The sequence below is a fragment of the Pongo pygmaeus genome, chromosome 10, assembly GCF_028885625.2.
Source record: "Pongo pygmaeus isolate AG05252 chromosome 10, NHGRI_mPonPyg2-v2.0_pri, whole genome shotgun sequence".
Taxonomy (NCBI): Eukaryota; Metazoa; Chordata; class Mammalia; order Primates; family Hominidae; genus Pongo; species Pongo pygmaeus.
In genome coordinates this window covers 16,352,755-16,380,731 of record NC_072383.2, presented here as the reverse complement: position 1 = coordinate 16,380,731, position 27,977 = coordinate 16,352,755, and the positions used below count along the sequence as shown (strand labels likewise).

The following is a 27,977-nucleotide window of genomic DNA, read 5'->3' as shown; positions in this document are numbered from 1 at the left end:
GCTGGTACAATGACGCAACTGCTGGTACAATGACAACACTGCTGCAATCCAGAGGTTCAGGCATGTAACAAGCTGACACAAAAATACTACCACTCTATGAAAGCCGATGTGGATCACTAGTTGGCTCCCCTGTATTTCTCTTGGCCCTCACAGGTTGTCACAGCCTACAGTGCTTTCTTCTGGTTATCACAAATCCTCAAAAATTAATCTTATTCTTTGGTTGACTCATATTCCTTTTAAGAAAAGTTATCAAGGGTCACTCACAAGACTGATCAGGAGAAAAAGGAAGTTGGCAGAGATGTTATTTATTCATCTCAAGTATTTCCAAATTACTCATTTAATATGCCCTCTTTATTTTAAAAAATAAATAAATTACAAGTCTAAACTCAGTTGATCCAATTTATTAGAAGGCTTTAGAAGGGCTTTCTGAATGCCACCCAAATTTAAAGAATGAGGTAAAATTCCATACTTCTTAAACCACTGCAGGTCTATAGTAATCCCATTTTTATAAAATCCATTCTATCTATCTGTATATACATACAGAGATGCCCTAACATGCATTCACGGTCATTCGATTTTAATAGTTTTTTGAGGAGTGGTAGGATTTTAAGTGATCTTTCAGCTTACTGCTAAATTTCAGTTGATTTTTTTTTTTCTTATCACTAGCATGTATTATTTAAATAATCGTTTAAAAAGGCATGTCAAGCACTTCTATCCAATCTGGGAATAGAGAAGGTTAATGAAACACTAGTAAAGGACGTAAGAATTTCAAAAATTCAGTACAAGTAACTGAATCTCAATATTATAAAATAATGTTTACTACAGATTAATCGGCTTATCTTTTGCTATGGTTATGATACAGAAAAACTTTCTGGCTATTTCCACTTATAAAACTCACATTAGTAGTTTTTCCCCAAAAAAACCAAACATTGTTTTGTTTTAGAGGCATTTTATTTAGACAACTAAAAACAATTAGATGTTCAGAAGCAGTGTACAATGAAAGAGAAATCAAACCAGTTACTTTATCATGTATTCCCTCTTCTTTACAACTGAAGCAAAAAAAAAAAAGGCATTCTGCTTTAAGATCAGAAAAATAAGCCAATATAGTTTTCTTCTCCATAATAACATAAACAGCTACAAGAACCCTAATTGTAATAATAGAAATTGGATGTTGGCTTGTATGTATTCATTAAAACGATAACAGGCCACTGTACTATAAGAGGATAACTCCACCTCCCTTCATCTGACACTTGAGTTTTCACTTACAGGTAACACCAAGTTAGTTAGTTGTTCCAGCACTGGAGCTAATTCATTTTCCTCATTATTTACTGCTGTTTCTGCCTTAAGCAGAGAGTAACTCTGGAAGGCTGATGCTTTTCTCTGCTTGCTTGTTTTAGTCAGTTGTATACTAACTGCAACATATGATTGATGCTCAGGCCTTAACATCAGGAGCTGAAGGATAGATGCAATCTGAATTCTCTGAAGCAATTTCTTCTATAAGTAAAAAAAAAAAAAAAAGTCACATTAGTCAATGAAAGAAAGAAGCAAATCTACATTTCTGTGTAATGAAGGAATAAAAAAGTGTTTGTAAAGCATACTGTGGTAAGGGGAAGAAGAGAGCAACTGCACATGCCACTAACAACTAGACTCATGTCATTGAAAAGGCAAAGAAGAAAGAGTTCATGTGTTTTATCCACTAGATTCTCTTACACCATAACTCAACCTCCAAGAGCCCCTTTCTGGCCTAAATTTTCAGACTCCAGCTATCTAACAAACCCGGAATTAAAGTCATGTCTTCGAAGGATCTGGCCCTCTCTTTTAGTGATTCAAATCCTAACATTTAGTGCTATTTAAAGCAAAACATCAACCATCAACATTAAGTTTTAGCAAGAAGGTGCTTAACAATGAAAAATTTAAGGAAAACTCTATTGGGTAAATGGTAAACACCTTCCCAATCTCCCCCCCAAATCATCATACCCAGTTTCTCATGGCAGCAATCTGCATATTTCTTCCTCATGATACCCCCACTCATCAATCTCACAATTCTAACAAGTCTAACAAAAGACTCTCAACTCCATCTACCTTTTTCTGTTCTCATTGCAATACCCTTATTAAAAACTACATGATAGGCCGGGTGCAGTGGCTCATGCCTGTAATCCCAGCACTTTGGGAGGCCGAGGTGGGCAGATCATGAGGTCAGGAGTTCAAGACCAGCCTGACCAACATAGTGAAACCCCACCTCTACTAAAAATACAAAAATTAGCCAGGCACGGTGGTGCACCTGTAATCCCAACTACCCAGGAGGCTTAGGCAGGAGAATCGCTTGAAACCAGAGGTGGAGGCTGCAGTGAGCCGAGATCATGCCACTGCGCTCCAGCCTGGGCGACAGAGGAAGACTCCATCTCAAAACAAAACAAAACCAAACCTACATGATCACTCATCTAGACTACAATGCCCCCTAACTGGTTTATGTTCACTCTTGTTCCCAGTCCAATTCTTTGTACGTGCCACAGCCAAGGCAACCTTTTTTTTTTTTTTTTGAGACAGAGTCTCTCTCTGTCACCCAGGCTGGAGTGCAGTGGCGCAATCTCGGCTCACTGCAACCTCTACCTCCTGGGTTCAAGCTACTCTCATTTCAGCCTCCTAAATAGCTGGGATTACAGGTATCTGCCACCATGACTGGCTAATTTTTGTATTTTTAGTAGAGACAGGGTTTCACCATGTTGGCCAGGTTGGTCTTGAACTACCAAGGCAATCTTTTAAAGTCCTCTTCTTAAAATTCAAAGGTTTCTCATTGCTCTTAGTATAAAATTCTCCAAGTCCTAATACAGCAAATGAGGCCCTTAAATGATCTAGCTTCTCCAGCTTCACTTTGCCTTTGCTCTTTAACCTGGAGGCATGGAGAAGTTCTTTTAGTTCCTCATATGCTAGGCTCCTTTTTGGTTCTGAACTTTTAGTTAATATAGTTTTCCTGCTATGAACTTTTCCATCCTGTCCCTACCAACACCGCCTCTCATGACCTCACCTAAATCACTTCTGCTCATCCTTAGGTCCCAGTTTAAATGTCACTTCTCTAGGAACCTTTTTTTAATCCCCCTTACAATAATTTGTTTGTTTTGGCATGTCTCCTAAGTTAGACTCTAGCTATGAAAGAGTAACCACATCGGTTGTGTCCATACTACATCTCTGTGCCTATTACTACTATGCAGTAGGTATTTAAATATTTAGCTTATAAATATGTATATATACATGCATAAATATTTAAAGTTTCCATTATTTAAATATGTTCATATTTAATAAATTTCTTCTGCCAATGAGTAAAACTTCTGCTACAGTTCAATTTTAAATCCCCCAAGACTCTTAAAAAAGTCAATTCCATAGCATTTACCTAGCTCTTCTTCTGTTGTCTCCGGAAAACCAATCTTTGGCTTTGCCAGCTCACCACTATCTTCTTCTGTAAAAAGAAAAGCAATGACGATTATATGACTTACACTATTAAAGTAATTTCTAGTGTTCAATAAGCAAGAAGAGCAACATAAGACTATTCCAAGAAAATGGCTACAAAATATAATAAAAACAACTCCTTTTTAAATAACTGTGATTCTAAAATAGTATGTCTTTCTTCAAAATTACTTTTAGGTTCATACTGCAACTACTTAGGGATTAGTAACTAGGTATTTTTTATTAAGAACATGTCTACCTTTATTGGTGTCGATCAGTGAGTAATACTATTCAGAGATTAGATACATTTACTTGTAAATTCTTTATATTGCCTTCCAGCAAATTTTGAATTAGATCTATTCCAGCCACAAAATGTGCTAGTATAAAAATTTAGGAACAGACTAGATTGTACAACAAACTTTTCTTTTTTTTTTTTTTTGAGACTGAGTCACTCTGTTGCCCAGGCTGGAGTGCAGTGGCGTGATCTCAGCTCAATGCATGCCTCCTGGGTTCATGCAATTCTCATGCCTCAGCCTCCTGAGTAGCTGGTATTACAGGCATGTGCCACCACACCTGGCTAATTTTTGTATTTTTAGTAGAGATGGGGTTTCACCATGTTGGCCAGGCTGGTCTGGAACTCCTGACCTCGTGATCCGCCCACCTCAGCCTCCCAAAGTGCTGGGATTACAGGCGTGAGCCACCGCGCCCAGCCATACAAAAAAAAATTTAAACAAAGGAACATGACCCTTTCTCTGGCCAATTTATAATCCTGGGCTTCTCGCTGCTTAAACCATAATATATAATTTAAAATTTATAGAAAACAGGAACCCTGAAATAAAATTAATGATGAAAAATGACATAAAATCATGCATTTTAAAAATTTTATTATTCTGAATAAAAATTCTTACCAGGAAGCACACATTTCCAAAGGCCATATGTTTTTCCTACCACAGTTTGCCATAGTCTCAATGTTCCATCTTCTGAACCACTGGCATAGAGTTCTCCATCAGGACTAAATCTGACACAGTGAATAGGACCGAAGTGTCCCTTGTAGGATTCTGAAAAAGAAGACGGCTATTAGATAATTTTAACTATTAGGTTAAATATTGATACGCTAAAAAAAAAAAATACTGTCTGTGTTACTGGGGAGATGAAAAATTCTTAAGGAAAACATTAAAAATTTTATTTAATTCATTTCTCATCACAACAGTGGCATATCATTGACCCTTTCTCTGTAAGATTATTCCTTTCCAAATCTAGCACACATTCTAGTTTCAAATTGTCCCTCTAAAAAAAGCAAATGAGGCTTCATGTCTCATTAAGGATGGAGAAAAAGAGGTAGATGAAAGCCCCATTAATTCTATAGAAAGTAGATTTAAAGTCTTATCAGTTCAACCTCCAATTTCCATATCCTAAAACTCACTGCCTATTTCTCAGGGAACTAATTTTTATTATGACTATAGAGAGCCACCAGGTGGAGCTCTTTTACACACTTTGCCTCTTAATTTCCTACAGTCCACTAATTATTCTGTCACACAGAAAGGTGAGATATAGGATCAACAATGATCCATAAATACTTTAATCTATGGAACCTAATGAGAAAATGTATAGATTAGGAGCACTGTTATATTCAAGTAGTACCTTTATGTATGAACCTTTCTCATTTACTTTCTAATGCCTCATCACCTTACTAGTTCTCAAAGCCCTTTACTAGATCAATGTTACTATTCTGTCTCCCGTCTGTGTCCCATCAGAGAATAGAAAAGTTGTAAGAGTACAAAGAACACAAAGTTTGGGAAAGAGAAAGGCTGGGCAGGTCTGGTATTCACTGTGACTTCAGATCTTGGGCAAATAATTCAGTTCTCTCAATCTTGAAAAAGAATAAAATATGAAACCAAAAACATTCTAAAACTTTGAAAACTGGCATTAAATAAAAGTAACAGAAAAGAATATCTTATTTATAAATCACTTGTATTCAAGTAATAAAAGCTGAACCATAAGCAATTAAAATAGATTCTACATGGTCCATCACCAAGGTTCCATTTGTGCAACCCAGATGCATCAATGTTCCCCAAGAAACAAAACGTAAAATTGTCTTTTGTTCTTTGGGTGTAATCTAGCAAGCTTCGTTCTTTGGTAAAGCAGGGCAGCTAGAAACAGACAAGAGCAAGAAGAGACAGCTTATAGAAAAAAATATATATTTATAAAAACTAAATATATTTTTGACCTAAAAGCAAAAACTATTTGGGAAGGCTAAAAGTAGATACTGAGAACCACATGTAACTATGTGAAATACCTGGTCCATCAGATAAATATACGTTAACTTCAAATTAATCCGCATTCCTTTCCCTTCCCCTTACTAAGGACTGTTATGAAAATGAAAGCAAAACTCAAACTCCAAAACAGAATAAATAAAAAGCTGATAAAAGTAACTATCCAATTCAGATTCCTAAAGGTATCCCTGTAATATGCTATACTGGTTTTTCCCCCACACACTGTTCTTTATGGAGTCTTAGGAATTCCTAAGTTGGCAAAAAGGAAGATGGGCCAAGTAGATGGGGTTATCCACCCACAACATAGTTCAGAAAGAATGGATCTCCTTGCATGTGTTTAGCATATGACTTTGACATAAGATTCCCCCCTCCCTCCCAGCCAATAAAGCCTAAAACTCACTGTACCGTAATACATAACATCAGCATAATGATGAACTTTAGTTAAAAGGATAAATTTCTGCATACTTTGTTTACAGATCTATAAGAGCATCTAACCCAAATGGTTAAAACTCCTTTACTTTTTCACTCGTAAGCACCAAGCTAAAGTTAGCTGAAAAATTTACTTTCAACATATATATGTAACATATATATATATATATATATGTATATATAAATGAGGTGTTAATTACTGGGACTTAACATATGATAAAGGTATCCACATCACTGTAAGGGGACAACTCACCTAATTCTTCTCCGCTATTATAATCATACTTATAAAGTTTAAAATCTTCACCACCTGCAACAAGAAATTCTTTCTCAGGATGAAGAGATGCAGAATTGATGGTTGCAGGAGCTTCAAAGGATTTAATTGGGTCCAAACTGAAAAAAAATTTAAGTAGTATTTACAAATCTTGAATATTGTATAAATAACGAGTTACATTTGAACTGTTCTTAAATTCTGAAACCCAAGGAACAATTAAATACTAATTTACTCAAACATAAACACTGATGTAAAAAAAGCTGTTAGCAAAAAAAAAAAAAAAAAAAATCAAATGGATACTATGCCCGAGTGGAGCTCATCTCAGCAATACAAAGACATTTTGATGGAGGGATATCCAGTTTATGCAGTGGATGTCTTCCCGGAAATGAGTGTGTTGGCTAATTAAAACAGTATGAATAATACATTGGGATTTTTGCTCTTAAATAAATTTCACCTGTATTGTTTCGTTTTTCTACAACCACATATTATCTTTGTAAATAGAAAAAGTTTTCACAGTAGGTAATTAATATAAAGGATTATTTATATATTATTATTAATTGCTGAAGGTTTAAGCTCCTCAGCAAGATAAACTTTCAATGTCATAAAATATAAACTGCTGAAAACAGTTTCTACTATAAGGCAGTAAAAGACTAACAAAATTTGGGGCTATAGTTATATAATAAAAATCAATGCATAATAACAGCTTCATCTGAAATTTAATTACAGTTTGGACATTAGCTTTTTCAGTTTAACCCTAAAAATCATGAAAGGCCTCCAATACAAAACATTATAGTATCCCAGCTCCTAAATACTTCCCATCATCATATACTTTAAACCATGATAATTAAAGTTAGTCGTGACTTATGCAGGATCACTACATAGCAACTTGCTGGCTCAAATGCTAGAATATTCAATGGTCCAGAAAATTTCTGCCACCAACATGGGATTTGCCTAACTGCAGGAGTGAGTGAAGAGCATTAATATACCAATTGATGGCTCCAGGCCATAGTATTCTACTATTATCAGTTCACTGTATGTGTATAAACTCCTTGACATTGCTTAATTGCTCTCCTCCAATTTTACCGCCCTTTCTCCCAGTTAGCCCTTTAGACACAAGGTTAAGACACTGGTCAAATATCAAAGTGTAATGTGGATATAATCCTTACAGAAATCAATTAAGTGTCATGTATAACTAAGAACTTTAAACTCATTTCTAGCCTTTGAACTGATAATTCTACTTACAGGATCCTATCTACTGTAAAGAAACACTCAGAGATGTGCTAGAACATTCACCATGGTGCTAAAACAGGGAAACTAACCCATAATTTAGTACAACCTATGATGCAAATACAGTTTATCAAGTAAAAATGTTTTCAAAGAAGTTTTAAATGGCTAACAATATTTTTAAACAAATCAAAATGGTATTCATTATGGTCCTAGTAATTAAAGAAAAAAACACAAATACTCTACACCCACATATATAACATAGAAAAATGGACTAGCAGAAAATATAACTACCATTATCACTCTTGCACCTATGGTTATAATATTGTGGGTACATTTTTTTCAATTATGTTATATATTCCAGTCTTTCTCCAAGAGTATTTACTACATTTAAAGTCGCAAAATTCAAATCTGTTTAAAAAATTCATTAAGTCTGCACATACTCAGGAATAGAAATAAGATTATTCCTTCTCTAAAACTTTAAGGTGAAAATAAATAGTAGAATCAAGATCACACTGTTTTTTTGTTTTTTGTTTTCTTTGAGACAGAGTCTCACTCTGTTACCCAGGCTGGAATGCAGTGGTGTAACCACAGCTCAAAACAACCTCCACCTCCTGGGATTAAGCAATTCTCCTGCCTCAGCCTCCCAAATAGCTGGGATTACAGGCACTCACCACCACACCCAGCTAATTTTTCTTCTCTTTGTATTTTTATTTTAGAGACAGGGTTTCACCATGTTGGCCAGGCTGGTCTCGAACCCCTAACCCCAAGTGGTCTGCCCACCTCAGCCTCCCAAGGTGCTGGGATTACAGATGTGAGCCACCACGCCCAGCCCACACTGGTTTTATATAGTAAAAAACATTAATTACAGCACCAATTCAGTAGTTTTTGCTTTTTTTTTTTTTTTTTTTCAGAGGAGGTTTTGCTTTGTCATCCAGACTGGAGTGCAGTGTCAAGATCACAGCAAAATGCAGCCTCAACCTCCCGGGCTCCAGCAATAGAATACTCACCTCAGCCTCCCAAGCAGCTGGACTACAGGTGTGTGCCACCAAGCCCAGCTAATTTTATTTTTTGTAGAGATTGGGGTCTCACTGCGTTGCCCAGGCTGGTCTCAAGCCATCCTCCCACCTCAGCTTCCCAAAGTGCTGCGATTATAGGCATGAGACACCACGCCTGGCCTCTTTACTTTTAAAAAAAGTAAATACCTTTCCATTTTTAAGTAGCCAAAATGTCTTTCGTTACCTAAAAAAGAAAATGAAAGTATTTCTTGGACATACCTTACTGCACTATGAAAAGCAATAGATCGTCCATAAGTTATAACCAAAATCTCTCCCTCAGGAATATATTCCATACTACTAACAGACATATTAAAATTTAGAGATTTCACTTCTGTCATAGTAGCATGATCCCAAAGTCTGCAAAATAAAGATAAAAATATGATGTTTACTCATGTAAGAAAAAAGTTTATAAATTCTAATTACATCTGCAGATTAGCCAACGAAAGGACAATCACAATTACAGAAAAACAACATTCATTCCAAGTCACACATTACAGATGATAAAAAGAAATTCTGGGTTTCTATATACAATGTCAAATTATGTGTGATAGCTTGTAAGTAAAATCAACTTTAATACCTACATACACTTCCCAATTTGGCAAAACTACATTATTAAGACAAGTTCTAATCTAGTCAATTTCAGCACTGCTATAAATAGTGGTTCTTACACTCTGTTTTTGTGAATCTAGTAATAGCTACACATCTTTCCAAAGAAATATACATCAGGTGTCAGCACACAAGATTTTGTATAGAATTTCAGAGGCTTCATGGTCCCTCCCTTTAACCAGCCTGCCCACAGACCCAGGTTAAGAACACCTGCTTATAAGGTATCAGCAATTTAATTTTCTTCTGAATTTTGCTGTCTGTATACACAAGTTGAGCATCCCTTAATTGAAAATACTTGGGACCAGAAAAAAGTTGGATTTCAAACTTTTTCGGATTTTGGAATATTTGCATTAGACACTTACCGACTGAGAATCCCTAACCTGAAAACAGGAAATTCAAAATGCTCCAATGAGCATTTCCTTTAAGCATCAAGTCGGCACTCAAAGTCTCAGATTTCAGAGCATTTCAAATTTCAGATTTTCAGGTTAGGGATACTCAACCTGTATTAGTAAATAGATAGCTCCAGATAAATGTGACCTGGGTGCAACTTAAATTTTAATGTTCGGAACATTTTTCACACATAATATTAAATGTATTTAAAATATAAGCTCTAAGGTAAAATATTTTGCAAATTTTAAGTTTGTTTTTCTTTTGAGACAGTCTAGCTCTGTCGCCCAGGCTAGAGTGCAATGGTGCAATCTCGACTCACTGCAACCTCTGCCTCGCAGGTTCAAGTGATTCTCCTGCCTTAGCCTCCTGAGTAGCTGGGATTATAGGTGTGCACCACCGCGCTTGGCTAAGTTTTGTAATTTTCATAGAGACAGTGTTTCGCCACATTGGCCAGGCTGGTCTAGTACTCCTGACCTCTAATGATCCACCCGGCTCACCTCCCAAAGTGCTGGGATTATAGGCGTGAGCCACCATGCCCGGCCTTAAATTGTAAATTATTAAAGAAAAATTACTTACCGAACAGTTTTGTCATCAGCAGAAAGAATCTGTTTATCCTCACTGCACCATAGAGCTTTTTTTATACCAGAAGTATGACCACTAATTTCCTTAGGTTCTTGAGATAAAACAATTTAAAGTACATTTGTTAATATATGATTTTTTAAACTGAACAATATCAGAACAATTATATATTTTTAAAAACACACATTTTAAATTAGACTGCAACTTTTCAAAGCCCAGCCCAATTCAAACTTGATGTTTATATAGAATACAGTTAGTTTTTCTATATTGGAACATAAGTTTATCTGCATGACAGGGACCCAAGGAACCACCATGCTTGCTATATGTAGCTGAGTGAATGCACCACACACTCCCTCTAGGCTAAATTTCTACACAACTGATAATATTCAAAAGCATTATTGTATCGCCATGAAATAAAAGAATAATTAATGTGGCATAATTTAATAAGAACATGGACTCAGGAACAAGACAGTTGAATCTGATTCTAGTACTATGGCTAACTCTGGGACATTTATCCAAGCAGCTATTGATAGTAAATAATGAGAAATAAGGGTTGGAAGGAAAAAACGGAAATAGAAAGTGGGACAGCAATTCCCAAGAATGTTTCTACACTGTGAGGAAAACATAAAAAAAAAGGAAGGGAGCTTAAATCTGTAGGAGATTATCCTTTCAAAGAACTTCAAAAAACCCTCACTGCTGTCTCTAAGGGCAAAAGCAGACACTGGAGGCAATGCCATTCAACACTATTTTCACCTTTGGGCATGTTAATTAACTTTGTAACTTTATTTCCTCATCTGTAAAATGAGATAACAATAGTTACAAATGCGAATAGGGCTTAACAGATACCTGATACACAGTAAAACCTCATTTTATTTTCTGCTGCCAGCACAGCGAAAGAGCAACTTTCATAAAACAGCTTTGGGAAAGGTAAAGAGCATGAAAAATGTTGACCCAATCCCTAACTACCTTGCTTTGACCCAATCCCTGAACTATCTTGCTTTGTTGAACGGGTTCATAGATTAAGTGAGGTCAGAGTCCTTTGCCATGTTTTGGCATAAATTTATCAAAAAAGAAACGAGAAAAAACTCCTACATGCAATGGAGAATAAAAAAATCTGTAAAGGCACTTTGTTTCCTCACCTTAAAAATGTTTTCATAACAAATTACCGTAACACTAAAATGTAAAATATTTTAAAAAGTTCTCAGAAATGGAAGGTATCTCAAGAGAATAACTGCTTAATTTCCAATGTGGTTCTAACTCTCTTATTACTCTTTTAAATTTTATAGATTTATGATTACATAAATGCCCACATAATAAAATCTGAAAGATACCAAATATATAATAAAACAAAATTATGTTTGTCATGTTTTGGTAGCTAAGTATCTATATGGTGAGGGAAATGATTAAAATATTATAAAATAAATATGTAGACTGGGGAAGACACCTATAACTTCTGTAAAATGAGAGAATGCATAAAGAATTTCGCCACCAAAATGTTAAAAACGTATATACCATAAAACCGCCTTAACAAAATTTAAAAGCAAATGATAAATTAGAATTCAATAAAGAACCTTTAAAAACCAGTAAGAAAAACATGAATAACACAACAGATAAATGGACAAAGGGTAGACAGGCAATTATTTCATAAAAAAGGAAATATATTAAAATGGTATTCAATAGCATTTTAATCTCATGAATATTCACATTAATACAACAGAATTATTTTCTTAAATTGACAAAGAGAAAGTTATCAGTGTTCACTAGAACATGTTGGGTATAGATACATACATATATACCTATACTTTGTTGGAAGACACTTTGGTACTATCTATCAATGGCTTCCAACAATTCTTTTTTTTTTTTTCTTTTTGAGGAGTTTCGCTCTTGTTCCCCAGGCTGGAATGCAATGACACAATCTCGGCTCACTGCAACCTCTACCTCCCGGGTTCAAGCGATTCTCCTGCCTCACCCTCCTGAGTACCTGGGAGTTACAGGCGCCTGCCACCATGCCCAGCTAATTTTTTTGTACTTTTAGTAGAGATGGGGTTTCACCATGTTGGCCAGGCTGGTATCGAACTCCTGACCTCAGGTGATCTACTCGCCTTGGCCTCCCAAAGCGCTGGGATTACAGGCGTGAGCCACTGCGCCCGGCCACCTTCCAACAACTCTACTCCTCTTTGTCCCACCAATTCTACTTTTGCTTAGTTATCTTATTGTGAAAATATTTGCAACTGTAAGGATGTTTAGCATAATACTGCTTTTCATATTTAAAATCTGTAAATAGCCCAAACAGGCCAAAACAGGAAACTAGTTAATTCACTTATATATCCACAGGATGGAAAACCAGAAAGTCATTACAAACAGTTCATAGACTATTTAGTGACATGAAAAAACTGTAATTGCAGATTTTGTAAAATTCTTTCGAATAGCTAATATATTTACATGGTTCAAAAATCTAAGCAATATGTGCACACAACTGAGAATTCTCACCATCACCAACTTCTATAAATAACCAGTCTTTCTTACCAAAAAATAGTAACACTGTTCTGCAATGTTTTAAAACTTAATATAATGATAAAAATTTGCCATAATAAATTTTCAGTTTGGAAGAAGGTTATACAATAGCAATGTAGCAAATAAACTTATTTTTTAAAAACTGTGCAGAAAAAAAGACTGAAAGTTTATAAACCAAAAACTGATGAATTATGTTTTGATTTTCTTCTTTGTGACTATTTTTTTTTTTTTGAAACTGAGTTTCACTCTTATTGCCCAGGCTGGAGTGCAGTGGCGCGATCTCGGCTCACTGCAACCTCCGCCTCCCGGGTTCAAGCGATTCTCCTGCCTCAGCCTCCCAAGTAGCTGGGATTACAAGCGCCTGCCACCATGCCTGGCTAATTTTTCTATTTTTAATAGAGACGGGGTTTTGCCATGTTGGCCAGGCTGGTCTCGAACTCCTGACCTCAAGTGATCCACCTGCCTCAGCCTCCCAAAGTGCTAGGATTACAGGCATGAGCTACCATGCCCGGTCATGACTATCTTTATTTTCCAAATTTGAGTACTGAGCATGAAATTCTTTAATCAGTTATTTAAATTAAAAGAAAATAAAACTACAAGCCGATGTTTAAATTATGCTTACCTGCTTCGGGTTTGTTCAAGTCATATATGCGTAACAGTTTATCTTGTCCCCCGGTTAACAAATAATTACTATCCTGAAAACACAAAGTAAAATGTGAATAGATTAACCGTTTTAATAGTTATTTCTCTTTCAAACTTCAACACCAAATAAAATCAAAATCTAGCTCACAGACATCACAAAGAGATGCCAAGACATAACCAATTACTTCTGAGAAGATACTGTGGAACAGCTGCCCTCTCACAACTGCCAAGACTTGTAAGCTTTCCACTTCAAAAGCGTTACACTACACTGCACATACACGAACTCTCCCATTCTCCCCGATCCTACTCCTCTCCCTCGTCAGAGGCCCTTTTCTGATTATCTCAAATTTATCTTCTCCCTTCTATTAGTAGTTGGGGAAGACCACTGGAGCTTTTCAGATGTTTTTTGCTTGCTGAAGGACTGGTACTTGTTCCACAGTATCTTAAAAGCTTGACAGGATTAACCATGAAACAAATTCATAGAGCTTAATATACAATCAAATCAAATATGAACCAAGAAATAACAAATATTCCACACAAAATATATCAATCAAATATACACACCAATCAAGTATAAAAGCATTATTACACTATATAACAGCAACTTAACTCGCTAAAATAAATTCCATTTTCTGATACCTGCGTGAAATCCACAGTCTTGACAATGTGTTTATGAGCCAGGGTCATCAATTCATCTCCTGAGACAGCATCCCACACTTTGCTAAAAGTAAAAAAGGGAAAATTAGTAGGATAAATATTACGCAATATATTAAAAGGATAAATACAATTATAATATTGATGAGTACCAAATAAGTTAGATATGTGAAATGTTACATATATGTATTATAAATCTCCTTTATCTCTAATATCCCTCACAGACTTCATTTGATAAAATATTTAAATAAGCTTAAGGGAAAAGAAATTTCTCTGTAAAAACTTTATAACCAATCTAATTTTCTTTGACAGTGGAAAAGATAGGAACAATTTAAGTAAGTAAGATTCATGAACCAACCCATCCAACTTACTTTTATTTTAGCTGACAGTCATAATATCCCTTTAGCAAGCCTGTCATACATTTTAACCAATTTTTAGTTTCACCATGCTAATTTTTTCTCTATTCTCCACTCAGATGCACAATAAAAAATAAAAATAAATAAATAAACCAGAAATCCTTAAAAATGTTACAGGGGAATGAAAAGCCTTGGTACAGGCTAAGTAAAATTTTAAATTAAGATAGTGGAGAGACAATGTCCACTTCATCTCTTCTTCAAAGCTGACTTAAAATTTCAAACTCTAGTACAGTTAACTTCCCCCAAACTATCAGCCTTTGATTATATAAGGCTAACACTGAGTATTTTAATCTTTACATTGTTTTTTCTGTCCCACCCCACCCCAAAATACAAGTTAGTTGTAGGTATACATACATTTATATGTGTATGTATATTCCAGGCGGGTAATAGTTGAGCAATACTTTACAACATTACTCTAAAAGGGTTCCCCCAAATAAAAAAGCTTAAGGAAGGGGGAAAAAAAGTTGATTTTAGATCAGAACAGGTCAGTGAAAAATAAACAAGAAAACTCTGCAGACAGGGAAAAGAATTGCTAAGAGTGAAAAATCTATGTTCCATAGAGATTTCCACTTTAATGCAACTGATATTATTTATTTTCAGGAACACAGTGGGCAATAAAATGGTAGAGGGAAAAAAATCAGAGAAAAGCAAGACGTATCTTTTCTTTTGCTTACCCCAATACATAATAAAATATATTAAATATATATCATTCTATACTTAGTGCTAAGGCACAAATGGGAGACAAAAAATACCCCACAGTAGGTTCTTGCCATAGTAGAGCTTTAGCTGAGGAGAAAAACATGCATTAAATAACACATTTAAGAAATATAATTAAAAGACATACATATGGCTATAAAAACTCAGAAAAAAGCACTTAGATATTGTCCAGAAAATGTAAGTAACAGAGCTAGCCGTCGGAAGAAGCAAAGAGAAATATATCAGGGGAAAAAGAAGGGAAGGCTATTCTAGATGAGCATTAATAGCATGGGCAATGTGGTTAATAAATATGAAAGACCATCTAACAGGAATGCTCATGATACACTACCAAAGCTTGCAATATTTAATAATGTGGGTCATACGAGTGGCTGAATAAATATGTTCTGAAAGAAATAATGTCAACTATAAGTAGCCTTGCTACTAAACTCCCTAGTATTCATTTCTCTTTGCCCAGGAAACTTGCTCCTCTCTCTGTCATTCCAATGCAACTCTCTGGCCCCAATCTACTTTCCCAACCTCATTTTGTACTGTTTCTCTGAATCTAGCAACATTAGATTATAAACCATTCCTCAAATAACTTATGTATTTTCTTCCAGGCTCCTATGTTCTTGTTCATATTATTCTCTTAAGTCTGTATTTTACATTCTTAGCTATTAAAGTTCTACTCACCCTTAGGGCTCATTTCAAATGCTATCTTTTCTTTAAACCTATTTATCCTCAACTCTGATAATTAACCATTCCTTTCTGTTCTCCCACAGAACTCCACTTATTACTGTGCTTAAATTTGCTTTGTTTTTTGTTTACATATATCCTTAATTACAGTGAAATGCATTTCATGGTTGTGATAAGAGTTCACAAGTATTAGAATGACAGAAAGCATCAAAAGTGAAGAAAACAACAAATGTATCTAAAATTACTATTCTAATATTTACAAGTCTCCAAAGAAACCCAGGCAATGTCCTTTGATATGCTAATTTCAAGTTTATTAAATAATCTCCCATAAACTTAAAACCTCTCTTTTTTTTTTTTTGAGACAGGGTCTTGGTATATTGCCCAAGCTATACTTGAACTCCTGGCCTCAAGATCCTTCCACCTCAGCCTCCTAAGTAAGCTACAGGCTAATGCCAACATGCCAGCTCTAAAATCTTAAGATTCTGCTTAGACTGTGTCTATTCAAGGCTGTGTCTATTCAAAGGTGAGAAGAGAGTTGGAGTGACCAAAGTAGTAACATTAACCAGAGACGTAATGTGTCTGTAGTTTTTCCTCCTATTTAGAAACAGTACTAAAATAGAGGCATGACATTTTCTGACAGGGCATGTACTAACTCTGGCAGATTTCCATTATTCACAGTAAGAGCCCTAAAATGGATCTAATCTAAGTGTTTCCTAATGTATTATTCAATCTCCAGGCAAGAAATTGAGATATATTAGTTGACCACAGGGCTCAAATCAAGACAGTAAAGTGCTATTAACAATACCCTTTCAGCAGCTAACCCTCCAACATTTATTTTCTTCACATCCCACGAAGTACTTGTCATCTCCTTAAACTACTGTTACCTCTTATACCCAGTTTCTTGCAAATAATAATGCTGCCTGATACTTTTCATATCCTCAGAATGAACTTACCGTAAGTCTCATAATAGGAGCTGCCTAACTTACTTATTTAAACCTTCAAAAAAACAGGCCAGTTTAAGATTTTTTAAAAGTTGCCCAAATACCTTAACATGTTGACCAAGTCATCTAGGAGATAATACCATTTTTGATTGATCAAGAACCTTATTAAAACTAAAATTAGATATTTCTATTGGCTTTACAAGAAAGAAAGAGTGATACATTGTGATTACCTATAAATTCCTGGACCCAATCCCAGATCTACTTAAGCACTCTTGGGAGCACAGCACAGAATTGTCTTTACTTTGGCACTCTTCCCAAACAGATACAAAGAGATGGTGTTTTAGGGACACTGTACTCAACACTGGACTCAACTGCCCGAATTACTCCAAGATAACATTCTACACTAGTCCACAGACCTATTCTGCTAAATTTCTCCACAAGAAACAGGACCAAATTCCACTTCTAGATGACCACACCATAAATGAGTTTTCCAAGAAACGTAAGAATGGAGGGAAAAAAGAAGATGTTTCTAAAAATGCTTTATACCAACCATGACTAATCAGGTAGGCTGTGAGGAGTAACTTCTTGGAGAGAATACACACACACACACACACACAAACACGCTCCTACACCCCATAGACAAGACATAGAGGAAATGAGGGATAAATCTCAACTAGCATTTATTGAGCACCTACTATGTGACAGAGATCATATTGGACTTCAGGGATATATGGTGGAGGAAGATCTCTCTGTTCCTCCAATAATCTCATGGGTCTTAGTCCCATTTTACAGATATGAAAGCCAACATTTAAGAAACATCCTGCCATGGTGGGCACATCGCTTGAGCCCAAGAGTTCAAGACCAACCTGGACAACATGGTGAAGCCCGTCTCTACAAAAAACACAAAGATTAGCCAAGCATGGTAGTACATGCCTGTGGTCGCTATTCAGGAGGCTGAGGTTGGAGAACTGCTTGAGACTGGGAGATAGAGGCTGCAGTGAGCTGTGATCACGCCACTGCACTCTAGCCTAGGCACCTAAGACCCTGTTTCAAAAAAAAAAAAAATCCTACGATGATCAAACTGGAAATACACAGCACAGTTAGCACATGAATGCAAGCCCACCTAGTGCCAATGCTTGTTATTATTTTCCACTCTAACACAGCACCTAAAGCCTTAACTGAGGAGGGGGAAAAAAATCACAAAAATCTTCCTTCTTGACATTTAAATCTATTCAACCTTCCTTATATGAGGCCAGATAGTTTCAAGGCTTTAACCATATTAGTTTCAAAATAATATGTGATTTTGATCAAGTGCGGGTGGTAACAGTTTACATGGTAGCTATCATTGTTACTTTACATATGTAACACTTTCATAGGTGTAATAGACTTCAGGTAATATTGTAAGTATTTGAAACATATTAACTTATTTAATATTCAAAACCAACCTATGAAGTAGGTACCATGACAGAAAAAAAAATGGTTAAATAAAGTGCATGAGGCCACCAATTCAAATACAGGTCATCAGGCTCCAGCCTTCATGCTCTTAATACCACTTGTAAACACAGACATTGAGACTTGAAATGTTAAGAAAGCATAAAAACAACACTGTTTCAATAAACAAGAGCATACAGTCATGCATCCGCCACCACAATCAATCAGCCTTCATTTTTTCATTCTAAAATTGGTATGTTTAATTTACTTAAAATGAAGGAGGCAGCAGATTTACAATTGATCCTTAGTGTGAGGTTGTTAAAAAAAAAAAAAAAAAAAAAAATCAAAGGCCAGCCACGGTGGCTCACACCTGTAATCCCAGAACTTTGGGAGGCCAAGGCGGGCAGATCACTTGAGGTCAGGAGTTCAAGACCGGCCTGGCCAACATGGCGAAACCCCGTCTCTACTAAATATACAAAAATTAGCCAGGCGTGGTGGCGTGCACCTGTAGTCCCAGCCTCTCAGGAAGCTGAGGTGGGAGAATCACTTGAACCTGGGAGGTGGAGGTTGCAGTGAGCCGAGACTGTGCCACTGCACTCCAGCCTCAGTGACACAGCAAGACTCTGTCTTTAAAAAAAAAAAAAAAAAAAAATCACCACCACTTGTACTCTCTAGCCTCTTAAGTCTAATAAATCTGTGTATGCACAATAGTTCTTGATATTGCCTTCATCAGTTTAAACAATGAAGTGTCAAATTCCTAAGTTACAAATACCAAGCAGGAACTGGAGATAACAAGATTTATAAAATATGATACATTCCCAAAAAGGCAACGAGGGCCACTGCAAGTCAGTTTAATGACATAATTAACAGCCAAAAGTCAGAACAGGTAAGGTATATACTGGCAACAATAAGATTAGTATAATTAGATTGTAGGTTTACGGTGTGCAATGGCAGAGGATGATGCTGATGAACTAGGATGAAGCAAACTGTAAAGGGCCAACAATTGAAATGTGTCCTTTAGGTCAGCAATTCTATGACTGCACATCAGGAAAGAAAAGGAAGAAAGAAAAATAAAAAAACACCAATAATCAGTATGACCAGTACTCCATCCCCAGACCAATCAAACCAGAATTTCTGTATCAGGCACAGTAGTCCACCCCCGTAACCCCAGCTCTTTGAGAGGCTGAGGCATGGAGGCCAAGAGTTTAAGACAGCCTGGGCAACATAGCTAGATACTGTCTGTATAGTAAAAAGTATTAAAAAATATTTTTAAATGTAGTAAAAACTATAAAATATATATATATAGTAAAAAAGTAAAAAAAAAAAAAGTTTTAAAACTCCGAATTTCTGGGACTCATACCATTTGAATATTTGAAAAGCTCTCCAGATATTCTAATGTACATCAAAGGTCATGAACTACTAAAATGGCAAAGGGAAGACAGGAAGATCATTAGTAGAGAAGTGACATGATCAAGTATGTTTTTAGGAAGACAAATGGCAACAATATGGAAAATGAACAGGAGGAAAAGAAACTACTGAAAGTTAAAAATGATCCTGAACTAAGGCAGCTGCAGTTACTACATGGAGGAACATTATAGTCAGGAGACATCCCGCTGGCAGAATCAAAAAAGATGATGATAATCTAGATGTAAGTGAAAATCAAGAATGCTTTAGATTTCAACCTTTAAAAGCTTAGGAAATGAAGAGCAGCTGAGTTTTGTTTTTTTGCTGTTGTTTTGTTTTTTTGTTTGTTTTTGACACAGTGAGTTTTAGTGATGCCTAAAGCCAGTTAACAAAAACTGGGATTGAAATAAAAACCTAGGGCCATCAATGTAGGATATCACTAAGGAGTACACACAGAGCAGCATTCGTAAAGATCAACATTCATTATCTGGTGCGTTTGTTAATGCAGATTCCTGAGTCTCAATCAAAATATAAGGAAAAGTCATTTAGGCCTCTGAAAATTTTGAGAACCACTGAAGACAAAGAAGCACACAGGACCACGACGGAATTTTGGTGGGATCAAACATCATGCGTTCTATATGGCAGCCAGTGAGTCAGAATTTTATGAATATCTGACACTGAAGTTTTTGATTATTTCAGGACACAAGCTACAGAGAACACCAAAGTTAGCCGTGTTGGCTACACTTACGCTGTGAAATCTGCAGCTGCTGTAGCTGCTTTGGTGGCATCCTTATTCAGTGTTGCACCCCAAACAGCACCTTTATGACCCAAAAATGTTCCAATCCAGTCTCCTGTATCTCCCTGGCGTAGCATAGGTTTACCATCTAGAAAATATTTTTTAAAACATGTAATTTATAAGTTCAGATTACTTAAAGTCTAAGATTCAAATGTAAATATACAATGATGTTCAATGACAAAGTGGAAAAATTGTTTCAGCAATTTAACTACCATCACCCACTGAAGGCATTAAGGAATGTGCAGTAATACATTAACTGAAGGGCTGAACAGATCATTCTCTCTGAAAAGCATCTGTAATTCGCTGGGAATACTGATCTGCGTCAAAACAATCTAGATTTTAGTCTTATTTTGGACAAACATCTTAGCCTAAATCTCAGTTTCCCATTTGAAAAATGAGGCTAATACCACAAAGGAATATCCAGTGAGACAAGAGCGAATGTCTTTGTAAGGTATTGCACGGCCTGGCCTAATTTCTCCTTTCCCCAAATCCTTGAAAGCTATTTACAGTGTTGTCCCGAGAGTCTAGGCAAGTGCTGACCAGCTCCTCCAAAAATAGCAATAAAAATAAAATAAGGAGAGAGGTCTTAGTTGGGGGTAATAGTTTCTACAAAAGCGTCCTCTCGGCTCCAGCTGCGGATTCCCTAACACACTCATTTCTCCACCGGACCAGCGTTGGCCCTCATCTCAGATGTTAATATCGCCCCCTCCCCCCTCACCACACCACCGCTTCGGCACTGAAGCGTGCGGGTCCCGATCCCTTTCAGCCCAGTCCCACCCGTCGGGGACCAGGATTGCGGCCTTGCTCACCTTTGCAAGCGCTGATTAAGAAATACCCATAAGGCGTGATGCCACTGAAGGCCAAATCAACCACGGGCCGCGTGTGGCCAGAGCAGGTGAGCGGCGTCTGTCTCATTGCCATGGCGGCGGCGAACCCAGCGACCGGACTGGCGAGCTGAGGGTCGTCGTTGTCTTTTCTCTCTTCTGCTGCAGCGCCTCGGGCTCCTCCAGGCCCCTTCCCTGACACTAGGGCTGGGCTGGGCAACAGGAAAAGAAGGGCAATCCGGTGGCACCGAGGTTAGGAAGGGGTGAGGGAGGGGTCAGGGAGTCTGCGACCAGCAAGCAACAGTCGACGCGGGAGGGAAAGGGAGGGAGGGAGGAAAGTAGGGGATGGGGAGAAGCGGAGAACCGGGCCAGCCACGATTCACACCGTCCACACCGGTATCGGCAGGAAGTGACGGCGTAAATGACGCAGAGCACCCGCCGGAAATGACGATTGGCGGGAGGGCAGGCTCGCCGGGAAGCAGTGACTTGAAAAGCGAGCGAGAAGTACAGAAAGGCGCAGGCGCTAGGTCAGTGCTCGTGAGGTAACTGTCGCTGGCCCACGCCAACTAAGTGAGACGCTCTAGGCACCGGGATGGGGTCCCTGTCTCCGAGCTCTAGCGGGTCAGAATGCCTTCCTGGTCCACGGCCGAGTTGAAAGTCGTTCCCACTCCCATAAGCCCAAGGACCAGCGTCAGCTGTGTACCCGCCAAGCAGCTCTACTGAGGACTGTGCTCGGCCTCTGAATATCTAGACGGACACTAGCCATTCCCAGTGACGGCCCAAACCAGCGAACGCTGTCTGGCAACGTTTTTTGCAATTTGTGTTATTTAGAAACCATATACGGGCTTGGCGTGGTGGTGCCTGTGGTCCCACCTACTTGGAAGGCTGAGGTGGGAGGATAACTGGAGTCCGAGAGGTCGAGGCCGCAGTAAGCGGTGGTCGCGCCACTGCACTCCAGCCTGGGCGACAGAGCGAGACTATGTCTTAAAAAAAAAAAAAAAAAAGGCCGGGCGCGGTGGCTCACGCCTGTAATCTCAGCCCTTTGGGAGGCCGAGGCGGGCGGATCACGAGGTCAGGAGATCGAGACCATCCTGGCTAACATGGTGAAACCCCGTCTCTACTAAAAATACAAAAAATTAGCCGGGCATGGTGGCGGGCACCTGTAGTCCCAGCTACTCGGGAGGCTGAGGCAGGAGAATGGCGTGAACCCGGGAGGCGGAGGTTGCAGTGAGCCGAGATCGCGCCACTGCACTCCAGCCTGGGCGACAGAGCGAGACTCCGTCTCAAAAAAAAAAAAAAAAAAAAATTTCCCCAGTCATCTCTTCTGCTGTGTAAGTTTTCCTATGTTGCTAATGTATTAGAAGTGGATACTATATAGTTTTAAGTGCGATTAAATTCGAGTTACTTTTTCCTTGGTGGACTTCGGAGAACTCTAGAGTTGTAGATCCCCAATTTTTTTGATGAAATACTCTCATCAGTAAAGTGAGCCTGCACTCATTTTATAAGCGAATGAATGCTGAATTCTATCAAAAACTTTTACACCTTTTGATATGATGTATATATATGAGTGATAATTTGCGAATTACATACATGTGCGTTATAATACATGGACAAAAATAGAAATATTAAAAGAATATTTAAATATAAACAAACTGTCTGCAGCAGGCAGCCCACTGTGGCTCTGTGAAACCACCAGAGCTGTTAATTGTTCATACTGTTTCCTAACCAGTAGAGGCCTTTTCTCTAGGCAAGTTGTATCTTTATTGATAGAATGTAAACCCAATACAACAGAGATTTTTGTGTTTTCTTTACTACTTTATCCCCAAGGTCACAACGTCTTGGCACATAGCAATAAATATGTAATCAACATAAATGTCTGTGAATGTTTTCTTCATCTTTTTGCAGCAAACACCGTCTACAAGATTCGAGTCAAACAACGTGAGAACTTGAAATACGTCTCCATTCTTTTTCCTTAGTACTCTCGTTCATTCACTTACGGTAAAGCACTTACTATATATGTTTTTCATTTTATCTTGTTCGACTCCTCCTTTATGCCAGCCTCTCCCTTTTGTCTCACACATACACACCACTCACACATTTATGAACTCCTTAATGGCAATGGTTATGGCGTTGTCGTTTATACTCTAGTGCCAGAAAAGTGAATGGCATTTAGTGAATGCTCAGCATGACTGTTTACTGATTAAATAGATTGTTGCATTACTGATGGAGGTAAATAAAAGAACCACTCAAAACGACACAACTGGTCAGATACTGATACATGTTCATTTATTGCTCATTGTGTGTAGATAAGAATATAACTGGTAAGTTATGGTACCTACTTGGCTCTAAAGAATGTATTATTTCCTGCTCATTTGGATTATGAGTTCTGAGAGTATTATGTATTATGAGCAATTGTGTAGGCTTCAAGGTCAATTTAATATTAGAAGACAGGTTAATGTAATTGATATAATTAACAATATTAAAAGATTAAAGAAAATCATATCAAAAGATGTATAAAAAGTTTTTGATATAATTCAGCATTCTTTCACTTATAAGAATTCTTAGACACTAGAAATAGAAGGGACTTCTTTAACCTGATAGAATATCTGAAACCCTACACCTAATGGTGAAATACAGAAAGCATTCTGTATTAGATTAGGTACAAGACAGATGATTGCTACTGCCTCTTCAATACAGCGTTGTACTAGATGTTCAGGTAACTTAAAAATGCATAAATCTTCCAAAGAAAGTTGTAAATCTTTGATTAGAAATTGTTTTAGAGGTTATATACAAAGAAAAGAGGCAAGGTGTGGTGGCTCATGCCTGTAATTCCAGTTCCCAGTACTTGGGGAGGCTGAGATGAGAGGATCACTCCAGCCCGGGAGTTCAAGACCAGCCTGGGCAACAAAGTGAGACCCAGGCTCTACAAAAATATAAAAAAATTAGCCGGGCATGGTGGTACACTCCTGTGATCCCAGCTACACGGGACACTGAGGCAGGAGGATCGCTTGAGCCCAGAAGTTCATGGCTGCAATAAGCCGTATTTCTGCCACTGCACTTCAGCCTGGACGATGAAGTAAGGCCGTGTCTCAAAAGAAAAAAAAATACAAAGTACTGGAATTAATGAGAGAATTTAGAAAGGTTACTGAAGTTGTTTTTTTCTTTTTTTTAAAGAGTTACCCAGGCTATGTTACCCAGGCTATGTGCAATAGCTAGGTTACTGGGTTTTGTTGTTGTTGTTGTTTTAAGTGCAATGAAGAAATCACATTTCCATATATTAGCAACAACAAAAAATGTAATTTTAAAATATGCCATATTAAATAGCATCAAGAATTATAAAGTACATAGGAATAAAAAAACAAAGTGTACTCCCCAGCAGAAAAAAAACTGGCACACTGAAATGTAGAAGTTGAGGGCAATGTAATGAAGGTATCAGTCACAGAAGTGTGGCCAGGATCAAAAGTAACCAACAAGGAGAAAATGGGGCACTAACCATAGATCTGAACGAGAAACTGAAAGGGAGCGGTTATCTGAACCTGATTTATTCGAGAAAAGGTACAGCTGCAGCAGAAGGCTCTGGGCGAGAGCCGGAATAATCAGTAGAGGAACACAACTGCTCCCAATTATCATCAGCCCAGCCATGGGGAAGAAGTGGGGAAATGAATATCTACTTTGAGATCTCCCATGCTTCCCATTGGTCAAACCCAGCCAGAGCCCAGAAGACAAGGGAGCCCTTTAATGGGCTCCATAAATATCAACCTTCTAGGACTTAAACCATAGTACGAAAGGGAGAAAAGGGGATCTCGTTAAATAAAGGAATACCCAACATGATGTTCAATATTATTTAATGCCTCTCAGCAAAATGTATCATTCTCTATTAAAGGCATTAAATAATATTAAAATAAATGGAAAATGGATATATTGTGTTTGTGGGTTGGCAGGTTCAATTTTGGGAAAATATCAGTGCTCCCCTGTTATGGACTGAATTGCCTTCCCCTCCTCCAAATTCCTATGTTAAAGTCCTAATCCTCACTATCTCAGAATGTGACTGTATTTGGATTAAGTAAGGTAAAATTAGGTCATATGGGTGGGCCCTAATCCAATGCAACAGTTGTCTTTATTGAGACGAGGAGATGAGGACACAGACAACACAAAGGAATGACCAGATGAGGACAGAGTGAGAAGGCGGCCATCTGCAAGTCATGGGGAGAGGCCTCAGAGAAGAAAGGAAACTTACAGACCTTAATCTTGGACTTCTAGCATCTAGAACTGTGAGAAAATAAATTTCCATTGTTTAAGCCACCAATATCTGTTATGGCAGACCTAGAAAACAAATACATCTCCAAAATGATTTACAGATTCAATACAATTGCAAATGAAAGTTCCAGTTTTTGGGGGGAGGGGCAATGACCTTTTTAAAATTATTATTTTTATTTTTCCATAAGTTATTGGGGTACAGGTAGTATTTGGTTACATGAGTAAGTTCTTTAGTGGTGATTTGTGAGACTTTGGTGCACATATCACCCAGGCAGTATACACTGCACCATATTTGTAGTCTTTTAATCCCTTGCCCCCCTCCCACTCCTCCCTCCAAGTCCCCAAAGTCCATTGTATCATTCTTATGCCTTTGCGTCCTCATAGCTTAGCTCCCACCTATCAGTGAGAACATACGATGTTTTGTTTTCCATTCCTGAGTTATTTCACTTAGAATAATAGTCTCCGATCTCATCCAGGTCACTGCAAATGATGTTATTTCTTTTTATGGCTGTATAGTATTCCATCATATATATATATATATATATATATATATATACCACAGTTTCTTTATCCACTCATTGATCGATGGGCAATTGTGCTGCTATGAACATGATGTACAAGTATCTTTTTCAATTAATGACTTCTTTACCTCTGGGTAGATACCCAGTAGTGGGATTGCTGGATCCAATGGTAGTTCTACTTTTAGTTCTTTGAGGAATCTCCACACTGTTTCCCATAGCGGTTGTGCTAGTTTACATTCCCACCAGTAGTGTAGAAGTACTCCCTGTTCACTGCATCCATGCCAACATCTACTGTTTTTTGATATTTTGATTATGGCCATTCTTGCAGGAGTAAGGTGATATCAAATTGTTTTGATTTTCATTTCTCTGATCATTAGTGGTGTTGAGCATTTTTTCATATGTTTGTTGGCCATTTGTGTATCTTCTTTTGAGAATTGTCTATTCATATCATTAGTCTGCTTTTTGATGGGATTGTTTTTTTCTTACTGATCTGTTTGAGTTCGTTGTAGACTGTGAATATTAGTCCTTTGTCACATGTATAGATTGTGAAGATTTTCTCTCACTCTGTGGGTTGTCTGTTTACTCTGCTGACTGTTCCTTTTGCCGTGCAAAAGCTCTTTAGTTTAATTAGGTCCCAGCTATTTATATTTGTTTTTATTGCATTTGCTTTTGGGTTCTTGGTCATGAAATCCTTACCTAAGCCAATGTCTAGAAGGGTTTTTCCAATGTTATCTTCTAGAATTTTATAGTTTCAGGTCTTAGATTTAAGTCCTGAATCCATCTTGTGTTGATTTTTGTATGAGGTGAGAGATGAGGATCCAGTTTCATTCTCCTACATGTGGCTTGCCAATTATTCCACCACCATTTGTTGAAAAGGGTGTCCTTTCCCCACTGTATGTTTTTGTTTGCTTTGTCGAAGATCAGTTGGCTGTAAGTATTTGGGTTTATTTCTGGGTTCTCTATTCTGTTCCATTGGTCTATGTGCCTATTTTTATACTAGTTCCCTGCTGTTTTGGTGACTATGACCTTATAGCATAGTTTGAAATCAGGTAGTATGATGCCTCCAGATTTGTTCTTTTTGCTTAGTCTTGCTTTGGCTATGCAGGCTCTTTTTTGGTTCCATATGAATTTTAGAGTTGTTGTTTCTAATTCTGTGAAGAATGATGGTGGTATTTTGATGGGGATTGAGATGAATTTGTAGATTGGTTTTGGCAGTATGGTCATTTTCACAATATTGTTTCTACCCATCCATGAGCATGGGATGTGTTTCCATTTGTTTGTGTCATCTATGATTTATTTCAGCAGTGGTTGGTAGTTTTCCTTGTAGGGGTCTTTTGACTCCTTTGTTAGGTATATTCCTAAATATTTTATTTATTTATTTATTTAGCAGCTATTGTCAAAGGGGTTGAGTTCTTGATTTGATTCTCCACTTGGTTGCTGTTGGTGTATAGAAGAGCTACTGATTTGTGTACATTAACCTGGTATCCAGAAACTTTGCTGAATTCCTTGATCAGTTCTAGGTGCTTTCTGGAGGACTTCTTAGGGTTTTCAAGGTAAACGATCATATCATCAGCAACCAGGGAAAGTTTGACTTCCTCTTTACCTATTTGGATGCCCTTTATTTCTTTCTCTTGTCTGATTGCTTTGGCTAGGACTTCCAGTACTATGTTGAAGAGGAGTGGTGACAGTGGGTGATCCTTGTCCTGTTCCAGTTCTTACAGGAATGCTTTCAACTTTTCCACCTTCAGTATTATGTTGGCTGTGGTTTTGTCATAGATGGCTTTTATTACATGCAGCCCGCCATGCCTGAGTCTGCCCCCCACCCCACCATGGGCTCCTGCACAGCCTGAGCCTCCCTGAGGAGCGCCACCCCCTGCCTTGATTTAGTACCCTCCCCCTTTTCCTATGGATGTGGCT

At 37.6% G+C, this 27,977-nt stretch overlaps 1 protein-coding gene across 1 annotated transcript; it reads right to left on the bottom strand.

Moving 5' to 3' along the window:
• Positions 1-932: 932 nt before the first annotated feature.
• STRAP (serine/threonine kinase receptor associated protein) lies at positions 933-23,141 on the bottom strand. The gene is made up of 10 exons (XM_054445158.2): positions 21,268-23,141; positions 20,411-20,546; positions 14,067-14,148; positions 13,408-13,480; positions 10,269-10,365; positions 8,916-9,053; positions 6,397-6,533; positions 4,350-4,499; positions 3,389-3,454; positions 933-1,494 (listed from the first exon to the last, which is right to left on the bottom strand). The coding sequence occupies exons 1-10, from the start codon at positions 21,377-21,379 to the stop codon at positions 1,433-1,435; spliced, it is 1,053 nt and encodes a 350-aa protein (XP_054301133.1). The 5' UTR covers positions 21,380-23,141; the 3' UTR covers positions 933-1,432.
• Between the last annotated feature and the right edge of the window lie 4,836 nt (positions 23,142-27,977).